At 37.8% G+C, this 26,262-nt stretch overlaps 1 protein-coding gene across 1 annotated transcript in view; it reads left to right on the top strand.

Annotated features, from left to right (window-relative positions):
• The first annotated feature begins 2,081 nt into the window (after positions 1–2,081).
• Positions 2,082–26,262, top strand: part of LOC150075020 (uncharacterized) — a 198,511-nt gene continuing 174,330 nt past the window's right edge. Inside the window, exons 1-2 of the mRNA XM_090388314.1 lie at positions 2,082–2,286; positions 10,689–10,862. Coding sequence (XP_090244440.1) covers positions 2,172–2,286; positions 10,689–10,862 — 289 coding nt within the window. The 5' untranslated portion in view covers positions 2,082–2,171. The remainder of the gene's footprint in view (positions 2,287–10,688; positions 10,863–26,262) is intronic.

Raw genomic sequence — 26,262 nt, 5'->3', positions numbered from 1 at the left:
AACAGACTCCAGCTCATTATCAACTATCTTAACTGGCTCAAACTCTACGAGTTGCGACTGATAACGTATGTTGGAGAATTTACTGATGTGGTCCATCCAAGCTTCACTGTCAATTCGCTGATGTGTGTCATTCTTATGCCAGCATCGGGGTAGCTTTCCCTTGTCAAGAGTATCTTTCATGTAGCGGTTGACTGCTTTAGATTTTCCCCTTTTAAATGTTGCTCTAGCCCTTGAGTGGTTAATTCTGTTTTTTGTATAATTTGACAGTTTCCATTTTCTGTGCAGAGTTTGCTTTGGTTTAAACAGGACAGTTAGGCTATCGATCTTGATGAGATCCTTACAAGTTTGAAGCCGCAAATTCTGCCACAGAGTTGATCCAAGAGAAATGTTGATTTAAGAGAAATGTTGCGAACAAGGCGTCACATGTGAGTAGGCAATTCCATGCTCATTATGATAACGGCATTTAAGCATTTATTCTGGTCCAGAAAGGCTGGCGAACTCACAAGTTGGCTCTTGCATTTGTCCTTAACATTGAAGTCAATATAGGACAGCATTATGAGGATAGCGACTGGACTGTGATCGGATAGAAAACACGCTCCTAGCGGTACATCAATTAGACATTTACCAGAAGAAAGAATCAGGTTTAGTCTATTTTCACCTCTTGTGGGTTGGTCGTTGATATGAGAGATGGAGCATGGCTGCAGCCTATTAACATGGCTGCAGAAGCCAATCTACTACCAAATTATTTATCAATTCTAGATTAGGGATAGGAGGGATGTAGACGGCTGCTATATCCAAGAGTGCAGTGTGGACTTTTAATGTGACAAGTATTGCCCCATAGAGCTCTGAAATTTCGTCAGAAGTGTTTTATATATAATATTCGTCTCAATTTTATCAGGAACTACCTGATAAAATTCTAATTAAATTTAAGCTTACGCCAATATTTTAATTCTATACTGCTGATAAATCAGCACCATTTATTAAGAAAATATAATAACAAAATTATTTAAAAATTAATTTGCACGCGATTTTTTCACATATTTTAAATACTAAAACGATTTAAAAATTTCATTGATTAGCCATAGTTTTTTTCCACATTTTTTTGCCATATTCTTTATCTACTTTGATTTATATGATTAAAATTTATTTAATTTTCGAACCATAACACGTTCTACCTTGTAATTATATGTGAAAATTTTTGCACGTTAAATACGGTGCAAAAAATGTTAAGAAAGATACTTCTTTGAATATTTTTTAATTTCTGAAATTAGTTTTCTTTTCGACATTTATTCGTTCATTCCTTTTAGTTCCATAACTTCTTATTTGTAAATCTGACTTTCTCTTCAAATAAATTTTCGCTTTTCATCCATATTGACACAACACGATTTTTCGACGTTCGTCTAAAGAAGAAAAATAATTAGTTTTATTTAAATCTTATGAAGAAAATAATAAAAATACTTTTAAAGTGTTTCTACAAGATATATTTAAACACGAAATAGCACGTTAAAACATTTCATCACTTAATATTAAAGAAATTAATTAAATTTACAAAGGTGTCCAAAAAATTGGAGTTAGATTAGGTCATATAATCTCTCCCTTGATTTGGAAAATATTTACTGAATTGTTTTATATTAATTAACAATAATAGTGTGTTTAATTTTATTGGGAATTCAGTATTCCCTCTTAGCGTGTACAACCTGTCTTCAATAAAGCAAAATATATTGCAATAGAAAAGAAACAAAAGTTAATTGGCTCGTATGAAATGCAATATCCTGTTTGTCGCTGAAATTGTATTGCCAGTATGAAAAGACCTGTCACAGGTGTTTGTGTGTTGATTGAGGTGTTTCGAGGTACAGAATATTTTCTCGAAGGCGAAAGATTTTATTTCTACGATGTCACATCCCGAAAAAGGTTTTTTCCACTGCACTGATCAACAAGGTTTCTTCTCCCACTTGGCCAATCATTTCTTAGGCGAAGGTATACGCCACTTACAGCGGATTTTCCGGAAGGAAGTCCGGCCAACGCTGCCCGCCAAAATGTAAGTTCCGCTTCATTCCGTTTTCTGAAATGGCTTATCCTAGTAAAGGAAGCCTGTAAGAGCGCGTGCTGGAAAAAAAATTAATACGTTTTAAAAAAAAAAAGTGGTGTTTATTAGTGTAGTTACGCCCGAAATGGAACACTGGATAGACTCGTTCATCTTTATCACCCTCTTTTTGTCTTTTCATCATTTACGAATTGCCCTATCTGAGAGTGATATCGATACTATAATGAATATTGACTTGCCAGGTAAGGAGAATACATTTAGGTATCATTATTTGTGGTATTTTTGTCCTCCTTTTCCTGTTTAGGATCCATACTATAGAGATAACTGAATTACCCAGTAAATGATTTTCACACACCCGTCTTATGCATCCAAATATATTTTCATATATTTTTCATCCACGAACTCAGATGTCTCAGATTTTAAGAACCAGCAATCAGTTGATTGCTGGTTCTTAAAATCAAAGATTGAATTAAACTCTATTCCTCATTAACTGTTAGCTCTATCTCCTGTTACTTAAGTATTATTTTAAGATAAAAACAGTACATATAATCAATGAATGGTATACTGTCTAATTTATCTTCCATGGTTAGAAGAGTTATCAACTTTCAGTTGCTCCTACCATTAAAAGGTGACTCAGAAATGTCGCGTTTTCTGAAACGAAAACTTAAACCTTCCATCCACTTCCTTTAACTTGGTATATTTATATCAAAAGATTGTCGCAGCCATATAACATACAGTCCACGCAAGCGTGTAGGCAGAAATTTTATATACGAATTTCAAATTGGTGTTTTGTTGTCAATATACAATTCTTAAATTAACATGTTTTATAAGCTATTTCTCAATACACGAAATTGATAGCAATTATCGATATAATACATAATTTCTTTTAATTTAAAACTTAAATGCAGTATTAATAATAATATTTAATTTTTTTATTGTTTGGTCGATTCTTTCGTGGTTTCTTCAGGTTGGTTTGAGGTTGTTAAAGGTATAGGACTAAGTAACTTTTTATACGTATTGTGCACCAGTATTTCTTGCCTATAAATGGGGTGTATATGAATATACCCCATTTATAGCATACTTAGGGTGTTTAAGATCGTGAAGAGCCAACTGAAGAATAAGAGCCAACTTATAGCATACTTAGGGTGTTTAAGATCGTGAAGAGCCAACTGAAGAATAAGAGCCAACTTATAGCATACTTAGGGTGTTTAAGATCGTGAAGAGCCAACTGAAGAATGTCCAATAATCAGGCACTGTGTATCTGGGATTCCTTCCAATAGTGTTTAGGTTTATAATTCCAATTCAAATCAAATCAAATTTTAACGCATGTGAAGCTCCTAGAATATTCTGTATTTCGATCTGCCATTTGGAACAAGGTGGGCCGACCAAATTAGAAGCACCCATTCTAAACCGTTCTAATGAGATCCAATCAGCTGTTTAGAATCTGGGTTACAAATTTACCCTTTATCTTTAAATATATTTTAAATATATTTTTGGCAAGTGTTGACCTGGCTGCGAGTTATGAGCGCTTGTCAACTTTATCTCAGATTTTATGCTGTGGATAGCTGTATACAGATTTCAGGGTGGGCAATTATTCTGTTCATATTATGTAAGTGATATTCAAATCGAAGACGTGGAATAAGGCTGTTTTACTTGCTACTTCAGTGTGCATACCTTTGTGCACAAATGGGCTACATAATCAAGAAAAAAAAAAGGTTGGTCTAAAAGACCACTCTTCAGATCAGTATGAAGTGAATCTGTGTAACAGTTGTTTCAAGCATGGCAGGTAGGACTCTGCTTGACAATAAAGGTAATCACAACAGATATCTGAGGATTTATGCTAAGAACAAAGAGTGAGGCATTGCGGATCCTCTCTAGTATAAATAATTAATCACCCTTATGTCATCTGAACAGCAATGTGAGGATGAAAGTTGAGTGGAGTTCAACTTTAAAAGGCGGCCAGACAAAAGAATCCCAGCATAAATGTCATGTAAAGTTCTTAGAGCCCCTTTTAGACAGTTATGTTCTCTCTAGGTGAACAGAGACTGGGGAAAGGCAAGTATGCCCTCCATCCTGTTGTGTTAGTGTCCTTGTAGGAGAGGGAGAAAACCCTTTTGACACATTTATCTCCACTCGTCTTTGGATTAGATAACTTTCGATGACTTTATACAAGTTGATTGACACTCGGGCCTCCCTCAGCCTCGCCAGGGCGCTTAGCCATTATATATTATATAGTGGCTAAGTGAATCAAACGCCTCGACAAAATCAACAGAGACGAGCAGCAAGTACTTTTGTCTGCAGTCCTGCACTATCTTGAGCAGGTTCCCCAGTGCATCCACAGTTGAGGTTCCCGGTCTGAAGCCATACTGGTTTGCCGCTTGGAGGCCTGCTGTTTCATTGTGATGTGTTATTCTTTTATGGAGCAATCTTTCAAACAGCTTGCTAGCCACTGGAAGCAGTGCGATCAGTCGATAGGTCTCGGGGTTTTCTTGATTCTGTGTAGGATTTTTTTAGTATTAATTTTAGGTTAGCTATTTAACTAGTGTAAGTGTAAAGTGTATTCGTGTCAAACGGCACCAGGGATTTCTCCCATCTGCGCATTTAACTAATGCAGTGATTCTTGTTCAGCTTGCTTCAAGGCAGTTTAAAATAGCCTACACGCTTAATTTCACTGCACAGCCCTCGCGAATCAAACAGTGGTTACAATCACTCTCCTTCCACACCGTGCGGATAAAGGTTTGGGGTCGAATTCTGTTTTGACGTGATTTTTTAGTCAGAAACTGAAATTTTTCATTCCGAAAATAGCAAACTGATCATCGAATACTCACAATTGAGAGACACCATTAGTCTATACACTGAATGATTACTGAATTATAATCACCTACCTAATATCGTGTTGGGTCACCATTTGCACGCATAACAGCCGCTATTCGCGTAGCCTCTAAATTTATGAAGACCTGCAGGGCCATTTATGACCATCCTGCCTGCAAGGCTTCTTACAGTGTTGCAATATATGACGGTTCCGTGTCTATACGCCTCACTTCCCGTACCAAAACATCCCGCAGACGTTCAATTAGATTGAGGTCAGGTGAATTTGAAGGCCAATCAAGATGGGTGATGTCTTCTCTGTGTTCTCTGAACCACTTGTGCACAGTGCGGTCCGACGACACGACGCATTATCGTCTTGGAAGATCCCTTTTCTGTTCAGGAAAAAATGCAGCATGGCAGGGTGCCATGGTCTCTTAGGAGCTGCCGGTTGACCTCACCGGCGAAACGTTAATTCATACGCACCAGGGGTCCTAGTTCTTGGCAGCAAAAAGTGCCCCATATTAAGCAACCACAGCCACCTGCCTGGATAGTGGGCACCATGCACGATGGGTTGCTTGCGCCACACACGAAGGCATCCGTCGGCATTTTGCACCAGCTTTTTGGATTCATCCGACCAGCACGGTCGTTTCCAGTCCTTCAGTGCCCAACCAGCGTGTTGTTGACACCACAGCATTCGCCACGATCAGCGGTGAGGAGATGGTCATCTGCTGTCATGTGACGTCTGCTCTTCGGTCATCTGATGTCGAACCCCCATATGTCTCAGTGTGTGGCCATCGTCATTTGGGAGGATATTGTGCTTGCATTCCCCATATTGTGTTAACTGTCACACAGTGACCCGCTGTCGAGCCCGTACGATGCGCCGCACCCTTCGCTCACCGCAAACATTCTCCTTGCGGAATCCTCTACAGTTCTGTCAGTGGGAGGTGGTTTGACCCATTCGACATCATTCTTTGTGCGTCTTAAGCACAGTGGGCCGTGAGAAACCTACAAGATGTGCCGTTTCCGCTACGAAAGCAACCGACGCACGAGCTCCCACAATCATGCTCACTTGAAACTCCGTGATATCTTTAATAAGTTCCCAATAACTGCTACTTGATCACTTTGACTTGTACAACGAGATGCAAATTTCCACTGCTCTAGCATATGAACCTTTTCGGCTTTTTATACTGCGAGTTCATAGTTCATTAGGGATGGGGTGGTCATAATTCAGTGATTACTGAGTGTATATACAAATATACAGCCTATATATACATTCCAGTGCATTAGAGTCCTAGAAGCAAATTCAAAACAAACAAAATCTCGCTGTATAAGGTACAATTTTTTTTTTGTGTTCCTTTACTGTAGGTTTTATTTCCTTCCGGGACTATGCTTTTCAACCAGCAAAACATGAACATTAAATACAATGACGCCTTAGTTACCTTGACCCAAACACAGAAAAATCCTTCGAAAATAGATAGTATTAAAGCCAAGCTAAGTTCTGGACAATCGATTCAAAGCTTGAATGGATTGTCCTTTTACCAAGGCAAAACTTTGAATGGATTGGACTAAGAAAATCTTTGCTTTTCTTGGAACTCTTTCCAAGGAAAGCGTTCTAAGCAAAGATTTTTGTTATCCACAAAAGCAAAGATTTTTGTTATCCTTAACTCCTTTGTGACTTGATTACACATAATTTACATCTACCATAGACTTCTGTATCACTTGATAATTTATATGCATCCGATGCATTTTTCTTCTCTGCCACAAGTGACATCCGTTTAGGTTGTCACCTTGTTCAGTATTTCTTATTTGGTATGAAAACCTTACAGTATCTACGATTACTTCCCTGAATGCTTCCCATTTAAATTTGTGTTGGTAACATCAACAGATGGTCCCACTGCGCGGAATTTAATAGTGTCTGAGTTGACTCAAGTGTGCTGATATGCGATTTAGTGGTCATTTTACCTGAAAATTCTTAATGCATGAAGAATCGCTGCTGTAATAAGATGAAGAGTATTGCTCTCTCTTTTTTTGCCTCTCTAACATACTGCTGTAAAAAACAGTCATCCAGGAAATCCAGAAGAAGAGCCTTGTTTGTGTCTGACTGACCAACCTACAAGTTTATCAATATCTGGAAAGTTAAAATCTCCCATTATAAGACATATACTGATTTTCTGGCCCACTCTATTTCTCTGTACAATTATTCGTTATACTGATCATAGTCATTAGTCTCATAACATTCCTACTCTCCTTTTCGTTTTCCCAGTACTTATGTCATACCAAACTGATTCCACGTTGCGGTGGACACCCATACTACTGGATGCACCTTCTTAGTTTTTATGTGCTTCTTTGCTAAGAGCATATCCCCCCCCCTCCGGACCTTTTTGTACACATTGTACTCCGCATATTCAATTCAGCATTGGTTGTCTGAGTGACACCATATCTCCGATATCCCTGACAATTTTGCACAGTCCTTTGAAGGGTTAAACTGTTCGGCAACGTCCAGATTGGGTTCAATTAGTGAAGTTTGAACATAACATTGTACGTTTTGTGTATTTATTGTACGGTGTATTAAGAATAAATTGTAAATTATGAATGCACGCTAGTTACTGTATACAGTAGTATATGTTTGTACATACTTTCACATAATTTACAATTTAGATATGTAACAAGGCTTAACTGTAGTCTGGGAAATTGGTTTCAGACTTTAAAATAACACTGCCCAACATGATTTTTACCTCCAGCAAATCAATGGTTGTTTCTGGTCAAGTTTTATGTATAGAATATAAAATCAATCATAAAAATTTCCTATCACGTCTCAGTTTTAAGATATAGATAGATAATTGGATTCAGTACAAAGATATCATTACTGTTTTATAATACAATTTTTAAACTTATTTTGGTTGGTTTTGTTTATTGGGCTAAAAGTTAAGCAAGTGCATCACTGTTCTTGCAATATTTTGATTTTGATGCACTTTTCCGGACAAGTACAATATTTTTATTAATTTTATTACACCATTCAACTGTTCAATATAGAGTGTATGATAAACTACGCTACAAGAATCCACCTTCTGTCCAAATTTACCAATTGCTTTTACTGTTTTTAAGTTAATGCATTGTTAAAATGGAGAAGACAAGACACAGAACTTGCGTCAATCACCCAGACAACCTCTGTTACGTTTGTGGACACTTAACCCCCAAAAACTCAGAGGAAGAAAATATACAATGTCACAAAAGTTGCATATTCATTGTACTTCGGCTGCAAGATCGGTGACCAAGAAAAAAATTGGGCTCCACATATATATTGTATTACTTGTAAAACGAACTTAAGGCTGTGGTTATATGGCAAGCTGAGAGCATTATCTTTTGCCGTCCCTATGGTGTGGCGCGAACCCAAGAATCATTTCGACGAATGCTATTTCTGCATGACAAAAATAAAAAGTATTTCCATAAAGAGCAAGAACTGCATCAAATATCCCATCGGCAACAATTAGGCCAGTGCCACACGGTAAAGAACTGCCAGTACCTTTGCCACCAAAATCTTGGGGTATTGGAAGTAGTGATGAAGGTACAGAAGAAATCGTTTTACCAGATGTCGCGGAACCATGTACTTCACATGATTTGGACTACGAGCCAGAAAAAGAAAAGGCCCCACACTACATTGAACAAGAAGAATTAAGCGACTTCATCAGAGACTTGGGCTTACCCAAAGAGAAGGCTGAATCACTCGGATCCAGACTACAACAGTGGAACTTACTCGTCAAAAATTACAATATACCGTAAGCGAAATGAAGAGTTTTCAAGAAAACAACACGTGTGTCTTCAAAGACGTCGTTGGTCTTATGCGCAAACTGAACATTGATTACAATATCTCTGAATGGCGATTGTTCATTGATGCGTCAAAGCTAAGTTTGAAAGCAGTAATGCTTCATAATGGAAATACTTTGCCATCAATTCCTCTTGATCATGATGTTGGCCTGAAAGAAACTTACGACAGTATGTCCCAGATTCTTGCTGCTATACGTTACAATGCCTATGGTTGGAATATTTGTGGTGATCTCAAAGTGATTGTACTGCTTGTTGTTTTCTCTGTTTGTGGGATAGTTGTGCAACAGCCAAACACGGTCGTACAACACTGGGATAAGAGAGATAAATATATTTCCGGCAAAAGCAATGTAAAGTATGTTCCATTGGTTGATCCACAAAAGGTTTTTCTTCCCCCTTTACACATCAAACTTGGACTGATTAAGAATTTCACTAAGGCACTGGATAAAAAAAGCAAAGGATTCGCATATTTACTGAAAATGTTTCCAAATTTATCTCGTGCAAAGCTGAAGGAAGGAATTTTCATAGGTCCTCAAATAAGAAAGCTCCTAAAAGATTAAGGATTTCAAAGAAACCTGAATGTGTTGAACTGGCTGCATGGAGATCTTTCAAGGCTGTGGTACACGGATTCCTCGGAAAGAGAAAAGAAGAGAACTATGAGAGACTAGTGACAAACTTGCTGAAATGTTACAAAAATATGGGGTGCCGAATGTCATTGAAAATGCATTTCCTTCATTCCCATCTGAATTTCTTTCCTGAAAAATTAGCAGATGTCAATGATGAACAAGGAGAGCGCTTCCATCAGGACGTATCTGCAATGGAAAAACGATACCAGGATCGCTGGGAGATTACTGTTGGTTCATTAAACGGGAAAGAAATCTGGAGTATAAAAGGAAATCATTGAGTGGGAAACATGTTTAAGTAACATATATTGTGCGTAATAATTACAACCACGTATGCTGATATTGTATAAAACAAGGAATTTAAAAAATGCGTATATATTTTGATGTAGACGTGACAGAAGTAAAAGATTGATATTTTCATAATCAGGGCATTGATTTTGTTCAGAATAACCAAATTTCGTTCCGGAGGTACGACGGAAAAAAAAAATTCCGAAGACTTGCAATCTTCAATATTCAGCCTTAATTTTTAAAACATTTTAGTTTGTGAGAACGTTTTTTTGAAATCTGCCGGGACTTACCACACTGGTCGTTATAACGTGCAGGGACGTTAAAAAGAGGGCAATTATAAAGAGCTTCGACTGTATTAACAGCTGAACATACGGGGGGAAGGGGGGAAAGAATCAACAGCATTTCGAGCGGTAGAATAAGCGGGTAAGGAAGTTGGGGGCGTGGGTTAATGAAGGGTTAGTGGAGTCAGGGAGTAAGTTACAGTTGCTGCAAGACACCCAGAACCAGTCTGCCGTAAACCGGAAGAAACGGGTGCCAGTACTTCGAGTAGCCTGAGTATCTGTCTGGAGCGGAAGCGACCTGATAGGCATATATGCAGTCTTGTGAGATATAAATCGCAGGGGAGAGATGCTTCTTAGTACCTGGTGAGGTTTTCTCCATTGACACATCTTTCAAGAGAGGGCAAAGTGAGGTCAAGTACGAGTTGAGTCGTCATGACTTTGACATCTTGCGACCTTTATCATAATTTTTGGGCTATAAAGTGTAGAGCCAAGGAGGATGTGACTCTTTTCGTGTGGACGTTGAATCTATTCAGAAGTCATCTGTGTGGTGTTCTTAGTGTGGCAGCTATTGATCCGTACTACAGCCAACGTCTTTCTTCCTTTTCAGGTAGCGGATACGTAGCTGAATATCTAAAGGTGTGACACTTCATGATCTCATTTATCTTGGCACTTATCCAAAAAAACAAATTTCTTAAACTCTTCTGCATGATTATTGCATACAAATTTATTTTAATCCTTTTTTAATTAATTAATATACTGAAAGCAAAAAAAAAAAAAAAAAAAAGTGAAAGAATATAAACGTGTTTATACTTTGTCTTTCAGGCCAACGAATTCGCTGCCCATGGATACGAAATTCTCTGAAAAACGGCAAAGTCAAGATCAGATCCCGAGGGAGGATTGCCAAATTCACTTGCAATGGCGGATTCGATCTTGTAGGGAAACGGTTCGCCACTTGTGTACGTAATCAGTGGAACAACCCGATTCCTATATGTGTCAGTAAGTAAGATTTCGTTCAAGTATTTGACACAAAAGCTTGTAATCCTTAACTTAAATTAAACAGATTGCAATTACAAACATTTGACACCGAAGCTTCTAATCCTTAACTTATACTGCGCATTAGAAGCAAGTTCTAAAACACATTTTAAGCATTCGGAAAATACAATTAAAAACACGTTAAACCTTAAATATATTTAAAATTATTCAGTCAGGCCGCATTAAAGGTTATCTTTGTTATATCTGCATTTTAGTGAATTATGTAATAATTTAAGTCGAGTTGACATTTGTAATCGGCAGGTGGTGTTCCTGGTCTGTAGGTAGTGGCTAACCCTATATTGGACGGTCGAATATTCTTTCAACATAAAGGTTTGGTTATAAAGGTAATTTATGTTCACATTGGTGAGAAATATTTATGGTTTCCCTTAGTTGCGAGATTTCCGGTCTCTGTTATCTTTAAAGCGAGTACTTCTCTGTTGCTTTACGGATGTAAACGTTATTTCTCGTTAGTAAATCACGCGCACAGATTAGTCAATCCTATTACAGGCATAATTTCTTGGCCTGTGGGTCTAATATTATATATATCACTCACTCGTTTGTTTCACGACATTCTCAGTTCCTAGGCCTTCGTTAATTAGGCTCGTGCTTTGAGGTCACCATTACAGCTGAAACCATGTGAAGGCGACTAATTAATTATTTGTCTAAATTAGCTTGTTTTACTAGTAATTGGCCCATTCAATGGTTTCTTATTGGTGCATGTTCCCCGTAGAGTGATAAATGTTTTCACGTGATGTAATTAAAATCTTTACTTTGAGAAGGGAGGAAAATCATGCTGGAATTAACGGGAAAATAAACATTAATCTTCCTTTCATTTCTCCATGAATTAAGCGTCCTTAGCAGACCTGTGGGTGGCTTCAAACTGCTTAGTGGTGTTAAAATTAAACTACGAAAGTCTGTTTTGTAATAACTATCGATAGATAGTTAACGCGCTGCGTTTCTTGGACTATGGTTGAATATTAGGGAAGAAGAAACACGAGGATATTATTTAGATGGTTTAGTCTCTCATAATCATTGTTTGGCTATATAGGAAATTTTAATATCTTAAGTGAGGTAAGAATTTGACACTGTATCAAATTGTCTTTCTTTGGCCCAAATTAATTTGTATTTCTTCGGGGTTCCTATAAGTCGCGTTTTTAATAAAGCTATCTTGTTCCAAAGAATTGTATTTTCCAAAAAGCACTCTCTGACACAATGTGGAACCAGACAAAAAAGCGTATCTGATGCTTTGTCAATCAGTCTGGCAGTGCCCAGCGTCCTATTGATCGCTAGAGCCACACACACCTAGAACGTGTGTTTATGTTTTTGAAATATCTTGGATTACTTCTTGACGTCAAGTAACTGCTCTTTCCCGTTTCAGTCACATTGACGCACACAGAGACTATAATACGTTCCTTCAATTACTTTTCACCTTTAAAGTTTACGTTGTATACAATGTTTGTGGGCAACCCATTTTCTTTTCAGTAGAAAATGTTGGATAACTTTCTCGAGAACGTTCCCTAACTTAATGCGTCAATTTAGAAAAGACGTGTTCATCGGACTGTGAGCCTTTTCATTGGAAAACAAAGCCTCCAAGTAACTTTAATTTCTAGTAGTAAGATTAATAGGTACGGAAATTACGGTGGCTCTAACGAGACCTCAATCTTTTATATGTCATAATTTCCAGAAGGGATTAATTAAAGATAGCAGGATGAGGCCGAAACGATGTTCCTGATTTGACATAAAAGATTTGTCAAATTATTTACTATATGAAATGTAGTTCGCACAATACGTGGCGCTGAAGTTACCATAGCATAATCCAGATGAAGAGATTGTTACAAACTGCTTTTATAATCTTTAAAAGAATTGAAAGACCACAAACCAATATTGAAATAGAAAAAATAGAAAAAAATAGGACTTGGATACAGAAGAACAAAAATGGGTGGAAAATGGAAGAATTTAGTTCCGACTGTAATTTTCAACACTGATGAAACATACTTTATTATTCAAAAATGAACATTAGACAGCTGGAAAACAGCAGAAAGAAAGAGTGACTGTACCCCTTACGTGTAATATGATTGCAATAAGTGGCGCCCATTATATTAGATTTTGGTGTTTATTGAATTTATGTCTGCACCCAAGAGAATGGTAAATTTCGTGCGTAACTCGTCAAGATACAGACGTAAATGGTTTCCTGTGATCCACAGATAAGGTCACAATTGTGTATTGGGGAACACCCCAGTTGATCGATGAGGTGTGGTCACGATGTACAGGCGTGGATTCTCATTGTTTAATAGTCTATCTCAATTTTGTGTGCCTTGTCTCATTATTTAGGAAGAAATTTTATTGTGAACGATAAAACTTAACTGCTAAGATAAAATTTAGACACCAATTATGATTTGTATTTATACGATTTGATTTGATATGACTACCAAATATGATTTTATAGTGATTTTTCTTAAGAAGAAAGAGTCGCCATTCATATAAAAATTTTGCACCTTGATGTACTCTAGTGAAGGGCTGTGAAATGCATAATTGACCACGTGATCTTTCCGATCTCTGCATACCACATTAGTGGTGGATTAACTCTTCTCAATCCGAGGGGAAAGGGACATGTAGACATGTATAGTATCTTATGTAGGACGGAACATGAACGAAAGTTCAGCTCCGCCTTCTTTGCCCACGTCTTTATGCAGTGCTGCCCAAAGTAGTCCACAAAGAGAAAAGGTGTACTATCAAACAGAAGTGGTAATGTCATTCAAACAAGATCAGCAGGAACAAGTTCTAGAATGCTCCTCCGTGGGCAGGAGCAGCAGTGCGTAGCACACGCTTCTTGATTAGACCGGGGTTCGAGCTCGTGACCACCAAATACGGAGGATGCGGAAAGGTCAGGGAATGACCACCGCATATCCCCGAGAAATATGGCCTTAGTCGCTAATGCTCCTAAAAACCAAATAAAAATAAGAAGTTCTAGATATAATTCTGTTAATTTGGAGTGGAATCTGAAGTCACTGATCGATAATGGTATCACTGAGCAGAGGAAGGATTTAGTTGCAGACAGTCTTGATAACGGATGAGTCAGAAAAGTGCAGCATCTGTTAAAACCTTTGCGTGTTCTTGAAAACCACAATTTTGACGACATATACAATTTTGTGTATGTCGTCAAAATTGGATCAGGACGAGGCAGCGTTGTATTTTCATTTATATAAAAATGAAAATTTATATAAAAATTCAAGCAATCAAACTGTTTTCATTGCTTGAATTAACATTGAGGTTGAAAGCCTTCCTGCGATTAAAAGCAGCATTTCAGAAGGTTTGAAGGGCCTGGAAATTATTGACAGAAATGAGTATCTTCTTACCTCCCGGACACAAGTTTGGTACTGTTGCCTTAAGAGCCAATTTTAGGTCCTCGTAAATGGAGAATCTTCCGGTAGCCCACATCGACAGGAGACTGAATTGGTAGAGCGTTAAGCGAACCATGTCCAGTTAGTATGTAGGAGGTAAAAAGTGAGGGTGAAAACCATTTTCTGGTGGATGATGAAAGTAATGCAGTTTCGTCGAGAACGAAATTTTTGGTAATAGCTCCTTTTTCGGTAGAATTCCATCTATTCTGCCAGTGTTCACTAACAAATTCCAGCATCGGGTTCGTTCAGTTTTGGGATCAGCCTGAGGGGTAACAGAAATTCCGTAGAAATGCCTCTGCGGATGTAAAAGCAAAGCCCTCTAAACACAACATGCAGTTCAAGTGGTATAGTGCCCGCAAGAGTTGTAGAGCTGGAGTTGATACTGTTCGGCAAACGTGAAGTAGGCTAAGGAGAAAACAACGTTGAATAGTGGATAACTTGGTTTGTACTGTTTTGAGTGCAGTACGTCTACTAATGCATAATTAAAGTTTAAAGTTCTGGAGAATGAATGCTAGGTGAGAAATACGTGATTAATTAATACTTACGTAGCATTATGTAAGATGGGTACTGTGAATTGGTTTATGAACGGTACATTGATGTAACGTAATGTCACAAGAACTCAAAACGAAGAAGGATTAATTGTGCAAGAGTAGGAAGATGATGTTGTTATTGGATTTTAGGTGCATCGGCGACTAAAACCATGGGATTACCCGGCAGCCTGTTTATACTGCTCAGGGAACCTCATAGCTTCCGTATCATAACTTCCTGTTTTTAATTCAACCCTACGAAGTGTATAAGTTACTTTGGGGTTACTGTTCCCAAGTACTGTATGAGACTGCTGTATTAAAATAAATGCTGTCCCCTTTCTGACCATTCTTGAAGCCTGTTTAAGTCATCCTGAAGTAGTGCTGCTTGGCACGATCATTAACGACTCTCTAAATCTTCACATCGTACCCTGTATCTCTTCTTTGATATCGTTTAAGAAAATCAAAAACAACATTGGTCCCAGGAAAGATCTTTGCAGGGAGTGCACTTCTAACGTCAGCGTAATCTGAAGAGTAATCATTAATGGCAACCCTACTGCCATCTTAGACCTTGCCCGTGATACCAACATGTTCCAGTTTATCCAGTAACCTCTCGTGTGGGATTGAGTCAAATGCTTTGATGAAATCCAAATAAACTGTCGAAATAATTATTTTCTACACCACGTCGTGAGTAATTGTGCCAAAATGGCTAACCAGATTCTAACCAAATCGTGTTGTGTATCTTTCAGAATTACATATCGATCTAAATGTCCCTGTAGGTCCTAACAATGAAAATAATTTGATTCTATGTCATTTTTTGATTCTCCTTTGATTCTATGTCATCGCGGAGTATAAACAAAAATATATTCGTTTATTTAACTTAAATTTTAAAAAAGGCTAAAAAAGTGAAACCTTGTATGGCCACCCCCTGCTCCAAGCAAAAAGGGTTTCTTTCCAATTAAACTTTGCATATAATACCAGCTATTCGCACGAGAAATTTCACCAAATGTTGCCTTCGCCTCCGGGAGCAGTTAACGTGCCCATAAGTGACGAAATATTTTATAAAAAATGAACACTTGGAGTATCGAGCCCTAAGAGCTAAAATAACACAACTCCGTTTAAATGTCCTGGAATGGTTTAACACGTTTCAATCAATATTACAGCCTCATCTTCCATCTTTTACTTATCTTTCTCTCTCCCGACTTCTTACCAATACGACTAGAAGCACTCGCAGAATTTTAACTCGAAATACGGGCCCATAAAGGCCCTCGCCTTTCACTGTGAGCAAGGAAAGGACAATATATCTGCCGCTCAAAGAGATTTATGGAACTAATAACTGAATGTGAAAGTTGAAACTTTACTTACATGAAGATTAAATTACAGATTTTCAGTAATACGGCGACTGATTTATTGCCAATCCTCTAAGTTTCCGAAATCGTTCGTCACTTAGTGTTGGCTAACGGCGAGTGAACTATGATAAAAGTTAAATTCTCCCTAAATGCGACCAAAATAAATGATTTAACTCATAACTACGCTGACTTGTTCCTACTACATCTGTGATTTATGCCCTATAAAAGACACAGCAAAACCTACTTCGAAATTCGGCGGTAGCTGATCGCTGCAACGATCGATACTGATAAAAGTGCAAATACGGCTTTCATACTCCAAAATTAACACGTTTATTACTCAATCAGCTGCGCATTCAACATGTTCAGTCAATCGTGCGAAATCGGGTTTTCCACAAAGATAATATTAATGATTTGATATGAAGACCTTTTAATATACCTCTATTTATTATTGTTCTCCTTATTATTATCTATAGCACTTTCATATTTATAATTCTTTTCAACAGTTTATCACCTCTTTACCTATCTTTGGAGCGACTCCCCTCAAAGCACAAAGACCCACCATGCAACATGAGAATTCTCTTAAAGACTATAATGCAACTTTGGCTTCCCTGGCGAGGGGTTTAATAGTAAGAATGAATTATTCTTACAGGGTAATGTTGTTTAACATGTATATTAAGTCTAATTTGGATTCTGCCTAATAAACCGTTCAAAGTTTCCAGGATTTGAAAAAAAAGAACGATTTTTTTTTACGTGTCAGTCATCTCTTGACACGTAGCGACTGATTCCAGACTTCATTTCTCTATGAAACAGAAACAAACCGGAAAGCGCTTAGTGACCCGTAGTGCGTAATACAAGGTCACAAGACTACTGGTGTTCTAGTTTCCAGTAAAGGAAGTTAGAAGTCTTGTCACTAGGAGAAAGTAGCGCACAAAATAATCCCTCAATAAGAGTGGAAAAAAAGTATGAACATAAACAACTCTAAATCATCAAATAAGATTTCAGATTTGAAACAAATTCTCTTTTTTTTGTAACCAATAACTTAGTTATAAACAAAAAAGGTATTTCTTTTAAAATTGCTTCTACCACTCTGGATTACGTTAAGTATTCTTCTAAAAACAGCTTCTGTTCTTTTGGAGAAAGACGTTGATATACTCTTTATTACCAACCACATTGGGGCATCATTTAGCAAGGTAATCCTTTCTCCATCACTGAAGAAGGATTTAAGTCTGCTGATTCGGGTATTTTTATAGCGTTCCAGGAAAGCAGAATGATCTGTGGATTTTAATTTGGTACCTGGGCTAGGATTGGATTTGCAAAATCTTCAATGAACCACGTGAAAACTATCTTATCAGTACGGTGAAGTGTTTTGGTCATCCTGGTTGGTTTATGGTTTTTTTTGTTTTGTTTGGTTTTTAGGAGCATTAGCAACTAAGGCCATATTGCTCCAGGAAATGCGGTGGTCATTCCCTGACCTTTCCGCATCTTCCGTATTTGGTGGTGACGGGTTCGAATCCCGGTCTAATCAAGAAGCGTGTGCTACGCACTGCTGCTCCTTCACACCTGGCTACGGAGGCGTCGTTGGTTTATGGACTTGTACTGAAGTTGATAGAGCATAATATCTAAAAGTCAGTGCTGGCCTCTCTCTCTCTCTCTCTCCCCCCCCTTTCCCCCATTATCATTACTGCAATTCAGAAATCTACGCATAAAAAGAAGCTAAAAACTAACTGCACACCTTGGTGGAATAATGAAACTTCTTCTACTTGGAAACTTGTACACAAAGCCAGAAGCAATTTTCAGCGTAAACGGCGTACTTGGCCTCAAGAAGAAGTTAACAGATTACACGAAGAATACAAAACTCTCAAAAGAAAATAGGTAAAATTGATTTATGAAAGCAAATTGCAACCCAGGCACAATTTTGTCCGTACATCTGGGAATAATAATCCTTGGGGTGTCATTTATAAAATTTCTAAAAATAAAATGATTCTGCGTGACATTTTTAACTCCATTACCTCCAACAGTATGGAAACTCTTACATTAACAAGCTCCATAAATGCCATCTTGGACCAACTGCTGCCTAATGATGATCTCACTATTGACACCTCGTATCATCTATCTATTCGAGATTTAAACCAAAAATGCCTACCTTTAGAAGAAAAAGTCCATTCACTGCAGAGGAACTTACTTCAATCTTGAATAAAATTCAATCAAACAAATGTCCTGGCGATGACCTGATTGACAATATATTTATCAAACATTTTTATGACCTAAGGCCCAAAGTTCTACTTAAATTATTCAACAACTGCTTAAATACTGGAACGTTTCCCAAACCATGGAAACATGCCATTCTTAAGATTTTACATAAACCTGGTAAGCCACTAAACAATGCCAGATCCTACCGCCCCATAGCCTTGCTCTCTCACCTGGGAAAAGTGTTAGAGAGACTAATCGCTAATAAAATTACCACACTGCAGGAAGATACAAGCTTCACATCTTCTCTTCAATACGGTCTTAGGCAAGGGATTGGATGCGAAGACGCCTTATTGGAACTTCACCACCTTATTGATAGCTCCACTTCCAAGTACGTTATGGGACCTTTATCGCTTTTAAGGGCACTTTTGATACTTTATGGTGGGAGAGTGCCCTCAGCAGACTCCGTTCCAATCATTGCTCTCTTCAGCTTTATAAACTAGTTAGAAACTACTTTGTTGATCGCACCGTCATCACTAAAAGCACGAAGATTCACAGATCTGTCTCCCGTTGTTGCCCCCAAGGATCAATTTTGGATCCCTTGATTTGGAACCTAGTTCTTGATGATTGGCTGCTTAGGACGACTGAATCTCAAAATGTGCAACAACTTGTGTATGCAGATGACCTTATGATTTTGATGAATGGAAACTCAAGATCTGATTTAGAACTCTATGCCAATAAAGTACTATTTGAACTTGGTTCAAATAGTACTTTATTACTTGGTTCAAATAGTACTTCGATATGCCAATAAAGTACTATTTGAACTTGGTTCAAATAGTACTTTATTGGCATATCGAAGATCATGATTTTTAAACACAAATTAGCCTAGGACAGACCACCAGTTGTAAAACTTGACAAGAAATCACTTCCACTTGTCCGAAGCACCAAATTTTTAGGAGTCATCATCGACGACCGCTTTTCCTTTACTGCACATATTCAACATCTGTCCGTCAAAGTTAGGAGTTTTACCGCAATGCTGCTCCAAATTACCAGACAAGACTGGGGATTGAACACTAAAACCCTACATCTATTTTATAATGCTGCCAGTCTTTCTAAAAATTTATCTCATGTCTTGTTTAAAAAATCTTCTGGCTAATGGAGCTGGACGCCTGAGCAATTTCAACTCACTTATTCAGAATGCAATCTGCGAAAGAAATGCTTTGCATTAGTAGAGGCATATGATGCAAGAAAGCAAGCATATACAGCATAAGCCAAAAAAATCGCCCCTCATTTCACCCATCCATTTGTTTCAAAAGTTTGTCCAGTTCTTCCTTGAATTTATTTAGGCTATCAACTTCCACAACAACAGATGGAAGTTTGTTCCAGTAATTAACCACACGTTAGCTAGAGGAAAACCTCCGCACATCTATTTTGCCGCCAGCCTTCCCCAATTTGAATTTACGCCCTCTCATATGCGTAGAATTTAATCAGCATTGAGCTTGCTCAATCACTCCAAGCCTTAAATAATTCATACTACAATCAGATCACTTCGCAGGTGCCTAGACGCTGCAATTTGCAGAACTGAAGCCGTTCTTGGTAAGAGCACCCCCTTTCTTCCCCACACCAATCTTGCTACTTTTCCCTTTACTTGTTCCAGCAGTTCTACATCCTGGCGAGGCCTCAACATGTGGCTTGACCGCTGCCTTATACAATGTGATAATCACCTCCTTATCCCTTCTAGCAAAATCCCTGTATGTCATTCACAAACTATACCATGAGCTACCTGTCTGCAGGTCAGAGATCTTCATATCTGACTGCACAATTACTCCAAGGTCTTTTTCTTTTTCCGCTATCCTGAGTGGAGTACTACACAGTTGGTAGGTGTCTCAGGGATTACTTCTACCCATTTGCAGTACTTTGCATTTATCAATGCTAAACTCCAGTTGCCACTTCTCAGCCCATCTGCCTAACTTTTCTAGATCCTGTTGCAGCAGCGTACTGTCAATAGTGTCCTTAACAACCCTGCCAACCTTTGTATCGTCTGCAAACTTGGACATTACGCTGATATACCATCGTCAATATCATTTATAAATACAGAAAACAACAATGGTCCCAACACCGAACCGTGTGGGACTCCACTAATAACATTAATACACGAAGAGCAGTGTCTATTGATTACCACTCTGCCGTCTCCCACTCAACCATCCCTTTATCCATAGCAGCAATTTGCCCTTAATGCCATACTGCTCCAATTTGTACAGCAGTCTTTTATGTGCAACAGTATTAAAAGCTTTCCTGAAATCCAAACAAATGATATCAAAATTATTTTTTGCATCGAGTTCCTTTGTGACCACATCTTAGTATCCAATCTAATCAGTCAGACAAGATGTTCCCGTAACAATCCCCGCTGAGTCTGAAGTATAACTGTAGTGTTGTCTAGATGATCCTGCATTACTTCTTTAACCAGTGATTCTCTCATTGTCCGTGAAAGAACAGAAGTTAAACTCACCGGTCTGTAATTACTCGTGTCATCCTTTGTGATCTAGGGCTATATTCGCAAATCTGGAGACCGCGGGAACCTCCCCTGAATCCAAGGATGCTCTCATAATTATGGCTTAGGGTTTGCTTACTTCCTTCACTGCTTCCCTTAATATAATTGGATAGATCCCATCAAACCCAGGTGCCTTGCTGATGTTTAACTTCAACAATTTCTCCTCCACTTTGCTCTCAGTTATTACAAAATTTAGCTCCCTGCCAGAGTTTGATAAGCTTCTGGCCTCCACTTCCCTACAGAATTCTCCCGCGTGGATGAAGATGCAAAATACTCATTCCGTTTGTGCAGGATCATCAACAGTCACACCATCGATGTCAACTAGACCAATTTGATTCATCCCCTTCCTTCTACAGTTTATATAAGTAAAGAAGTCTGTTCTGTTTCTCTTAATCTGCCTTCGCTTGCCTAACCCTTAGTTGCTAATGCTCCTAAAAACCAAATAACAAACAAACAAACAAACAAACCTTCGCTTGCCTAACCTTCTTTGTGACTTGATTGCAGACTACCTTATATCTACCATAGGCTTCTGCGTCCCCTGATAATTTGTGTGTATCCCATGCATTTTTATTCTCTGCCACGAGTCTCATAAGACTCCCATTAAGGCTAATCGTTGAACCTTTGTTGGTATCAAAAGCCTAGCTTCTATGATTAATTTCTTGAATGATTTCCATTTAGCATTTGCAGTTGGTTCTACTGTACAGATTTTTAAAAACTGTCTGAGACAACTGTTGTCACATTTCCAAAAGCAAAAACAATTCTCTTTTCCCCTGATGGTAGTTACATTTTTAAGTAAATCCCACATCAGTACACTCTGAAAGCTGCCACCCAGTGGTTTCTTTATCTGCAGATTCTTAATGCATGAAGAATTACTGCTGATAATCAGACCAAGATCAACTTCTATGATCAACTTAACAAGACTGATATGCAGCGTGGACTCTCTGCTTTTGGTAACATTCATAGAGTATACCTTCTGCTAATTCTACGACTACAGCACTGCTGTTATGTCTACTTTGTCATAAGTCGCTTTTATATAAAAGAAAATGAAATCAAGTTAGCTTTCTGGATTCTGATTAGGGTGTCCAGGAGGTTGCTCTTAGTAGATCTCCCCTTAATCACGGAATCGAATTGCTTTCTCAAATAATTTAAGGAACCCACAGCTAATGGCAGTAGGCCTGAAATCTTGTGACTGCTTGGGGTCTCTGCATTTAGGGACTAGACGGACAAAGTAGGTGTTCCAGATCTTTGGGATCTTTTCACTTTCTAGGATTTTATTGAAAATATGGACTAGAAGGTCTATAATATATGTTGAACAGATTTTTATTAGAAACAGAGGAAACCGGTCGTGGCCCACTACAGCTTTCAATGATAGTGTTTTAACGATCTTCATCAGATGGCTTCGGGTTATGGTTAGGAGTGATATTGGAAGTTTGCAAGGAGGGCCAAAAAGTGTAACAAGGAGTTGTGATCAGTTTGTTGAAAAGTGAGCTCAGTCCATTCTTTCATTAAAAAAGCAAATCACTATGAAGGAAGAAATATTTCCTAAAAATTTCTTCGTTCAAAGTGATTTGTGGCTCTGTTTTTGGAGTCTTTTAGATCTTTTAAGCTTATCCAGGGCAAGTTGATTGTAGGCAAATCTTTTCTGTCTTAAGAAGAGAGCCCTTGCCTTTTTATAGGCGCTGAAGTCTTTGGCATCAGCAGATTTTCTCCTTTGGTAACGCGCCTTTTTTCGACAATTGGTAAAACAATAAATAAGTATAGTCTGACCTCTGTTTAACGAACTTCTTTATAGCGAATTTCCTTTGGTGATTATATTTAAAATAGTTTCCATAGAACTAAAAAAAATTTCCATACAACGAATGGATTACAAGAGACTTAACTAAGATACGGTTTGTTCGCATCTGTGGCCTTCAAGCAATTTAGGCAAATGTTGCCAAGCACGAATTAAGAGCTAAAGAGATTACCATCTTCAACTTAGTGGTACCCGTAAAACCTATCCAACTACTTGTCCCACATATCGAGAAGTCGTTGTAAACTACTTTCTATGTATCCATAGAAAGGCCCTTCTACTGTAAGCACCCTAAACAGTGGTTTATAAACGCCATTATGCCTGGCATTTGATTTCATATAGCATAAGGCAATGTTTCGGGCACTGGAAAGACAAGGCATCCTATACATTGATTTTCAAGAAATTATATGAGAACGTTACATCCTTTATTACACAAGAGAAAGACAGTAGCAAATTGAGAAAGGGACAAGGAGACACAATATCCCAGAACTTGTTTACTGCTGCCCTTTTTGCGACCAGTTTAATCTCCTTTCAGGAGATTAAACTGGTCGTTACCAGTTTAATCTCCTGAAAGGAGATTAAACTGGTAACGACCAGTTTAATCTCCTTTTTGTGACCAGTTTATCTCCTTTTTGTGACCAGTTTGGTAACGTTTTTGTGACCAGTTTAATCTCCTTTCAGGAGATTAAACTGGTCACAAAAAGGAGTCAACGTGAATGGGGAGTACCTAAACCATTTACGATTTGCAGTTGACATTGTTATCATAAGCCACGATCGTAAAGAATCAGAGGAAAATCTTAATCAGTTATGCAGATTAGGAACTATTTCGGACTAAAGATGAATATGGCTAAAACAAAAGTAACGATGAACAAGTACAGTATGTATGCGCATACAGAAATTGAAAGCTGTCAGCTATCGGAAATTGTCAACTATGAACATCAACAGTTAAACTGTGCGCATATTGCACGGTATTTATGTATGCGCGTGCGCATTTATGCGGATGTGAATTTTTTTCTGTATGTATTTCATGCGCGTGCATTTATGTGATAAACATAAACGCAGTTAATGAAATAACGCATTAAATACACATGCAATTAATGTGTACGCGCGTGCAAAAATTGAAAGCTGTTAGCTATCTGAAATTATCAACTTCAACAGTTGAATCGTGCGCATGTGCAGTTTTGTATGCGCGTGCGCATACAAATTTTCATTCGTATCACCCGAGAAAAAGATTCTATAGAGCTCGATGAAGGCATGCGACCATACCAGTCGATTTGCTTACAAATCTAAAATCAGAAGTGTCATTTATGACAATGAAATTTTACGAGGTTATTTTGAACTTCCAGAAAATATAGGTAGTTTTATTTGTTATTATACAGGGCCATAATAACAAAAGTAAGGCCAGGAGCACAGTATTATGCATCAGGATGATGCATAATACTGCGCTCGTGGCCTTGAACCTTACCACCGCCAACCACGGTGAGAAAATACGAAGATGCCCTCTATGGAAGGCATCTTTGTATGTTCATGAGTTGAAGCTGGCTTTCTAAATTTGGATAAAATAAGGAATACTGTATACATTTTTGTATCCCCACCCCCCCTCCAGGATAAGTTAATTCTGCCTGGGGAGAAATATTTTCGCCCCCAGTTGGATGCTGATATGTTGATTATTCTTGAAACAGGGAATCCAAAATATTCGCATACGAGTAAAATTAAATACAGCAGATCACTGTCATTGTTTTAAATAAATTTTTCAAAACTGTAAACTGAACAGTTTAGAGTTTTTATTAAATTAGAACAACTCTCAAGACATTCTAACAGTAAGACAACCTCGAGATTGGTGTTGAGGAACCACTTTCTTAGAGATGGCAGTGGTTTTCAGTCATCCACCGCAATCGCCAACTGTTTTCCTCTTCTTTTATTCGTTTTTCCTCCGTATGTATGCTTTTTTTTAAAAATGTTCCTCCCCATTTCGTACTCGGATGAAACTCTTCTATCATCTGTAGGCAATTTTTAATAAAGAGGAGCCAGCCAGAGAACAACCAACGAGATTCTCTCAAGGTACGTTGCTTTCCCATGAATTGTGCGCCGTGTCCATATTTTAGACAGTTCTGAATTGATTACGATCAATGCATCTTTCTTCGTGTGTTCGCTCTGAAGTTCGGAACAGCATAAACTTATGACAGATGGCGCCGCGGTTTTTCATCTCGGAAACGCTTTCATTAGGTGACTTTGAAATCTAAAATACGCGATTGTTCAAGTGTGGATACTTTTGGTGATTTGATAGTTCCCAACCCCCCATTTACCGGCGAAATTTAATGGAGTTGTCACTCTTCAGCTGTATATCTTCGTTCTCGATCAGCAACTTTGGATAGAAAACAAAAAAAAAAAAAAAAAAAAAAAAAAAAAAAAACGCTTATGTAGTTTCTAAATCTCAGGACGCAGCTGATTAAATAACAGTTAAAAGAAATGAATCAGACGCTGCGTAGAAAATTAAACAATGTTTATTTCATAAGTGAGGTTTCAAGGTCTTTTACAAACCCTCTTCATCAGAGTGAAAAAAAACAAATGCCAATGCAGATGCACTATACAACCATTGTTTCATTTTTAATGTAACAAAGAAAACCCGAGAAATAATTCAGCTTTTTTTGCAATTGAAAATGAACTTGATTTGAACAAATTACGCCAACTAACTGACTAATCAACAGCCAGATAATTTGTTCTCTTAATTCCCTTCTTTTCCATAAAATTAAGGGGATGCGTTATCTGAGATCGTAGATTTATCGTGGAATTGTTCTGCAGATGAAAGAATTGATCTCTCGATTTGGATGCTCTTGGGCAATGTACGAAATCTTTAATTAGCCGTTATTATTGTGCAGTATTGGATATTAATTACTTCATTATATGATAATGAAGTGATTAATCTGCTTAATTTAGAACACGTGGCATGATTAATGCACGTGAAATACGCCGAAATTTCAGCTATTAAATGACTAACAACTCCTCTGATTATTTTCAGTGGTTCATTAGGGGCCATACAGAACCCTAATGAGTTATAGGTAATTCAGCCCTCTATCGCCCTACACGTTCATTTGGACCTCGATGAAAGTTTTAACTGCAACATTCTCTACATCTGTTCTCATTTAATGTTATCTAACTGAAGGATTTGCGGCTTTTAGAAACATTAAGCTAATGATGCCCGAAACGAATGTCTGTGCTGCTTTAAGAATCGAAATGAGAACTTTCTACTTTGCGTTGTAACAAAGTTCGAGAGTTTTCCTTTTAAAAAATATCAGATTTTATTTTACAGCAGATCTTCATCTGAGGTATTTGATGAAACTAATTTTATCTCCTTATACTTGTGTAAATGTGTCATTTTATTTTATTCCATATTGACTTATCCGACTTTCTTTTTTAAATCTATACCTGATGCATTCTCTCATTTTCATTTACACGTGCGAATAGTAATTTATGATATATTACAGACCCTAGTACTATCTGGAGAAAAACATACAATATACCAGTTAGTTGTCACAACAATGGTCTATGTTATTTATAAATAT

This window comes from Mastigoproctus giganteus, chromosome 14 (genome assembly GCF_048544385.1).
Source record: "Mastigoproctus giganteus isolate SK-2022 chromosome 14, ASM4854438v1, whole genome shotgun sequence".
Taxonomy (NCBI): domain Eukaryota; kingdom Metazoa; phylum Arthropoda; class Arachnida; order Uropygi; family Thelyphonidae; genus Mastigoproctus; species Mastigoproctus giganteus.
This window is presented reverse-complemented; position numbering and strand designations above follow the sequence as displayed.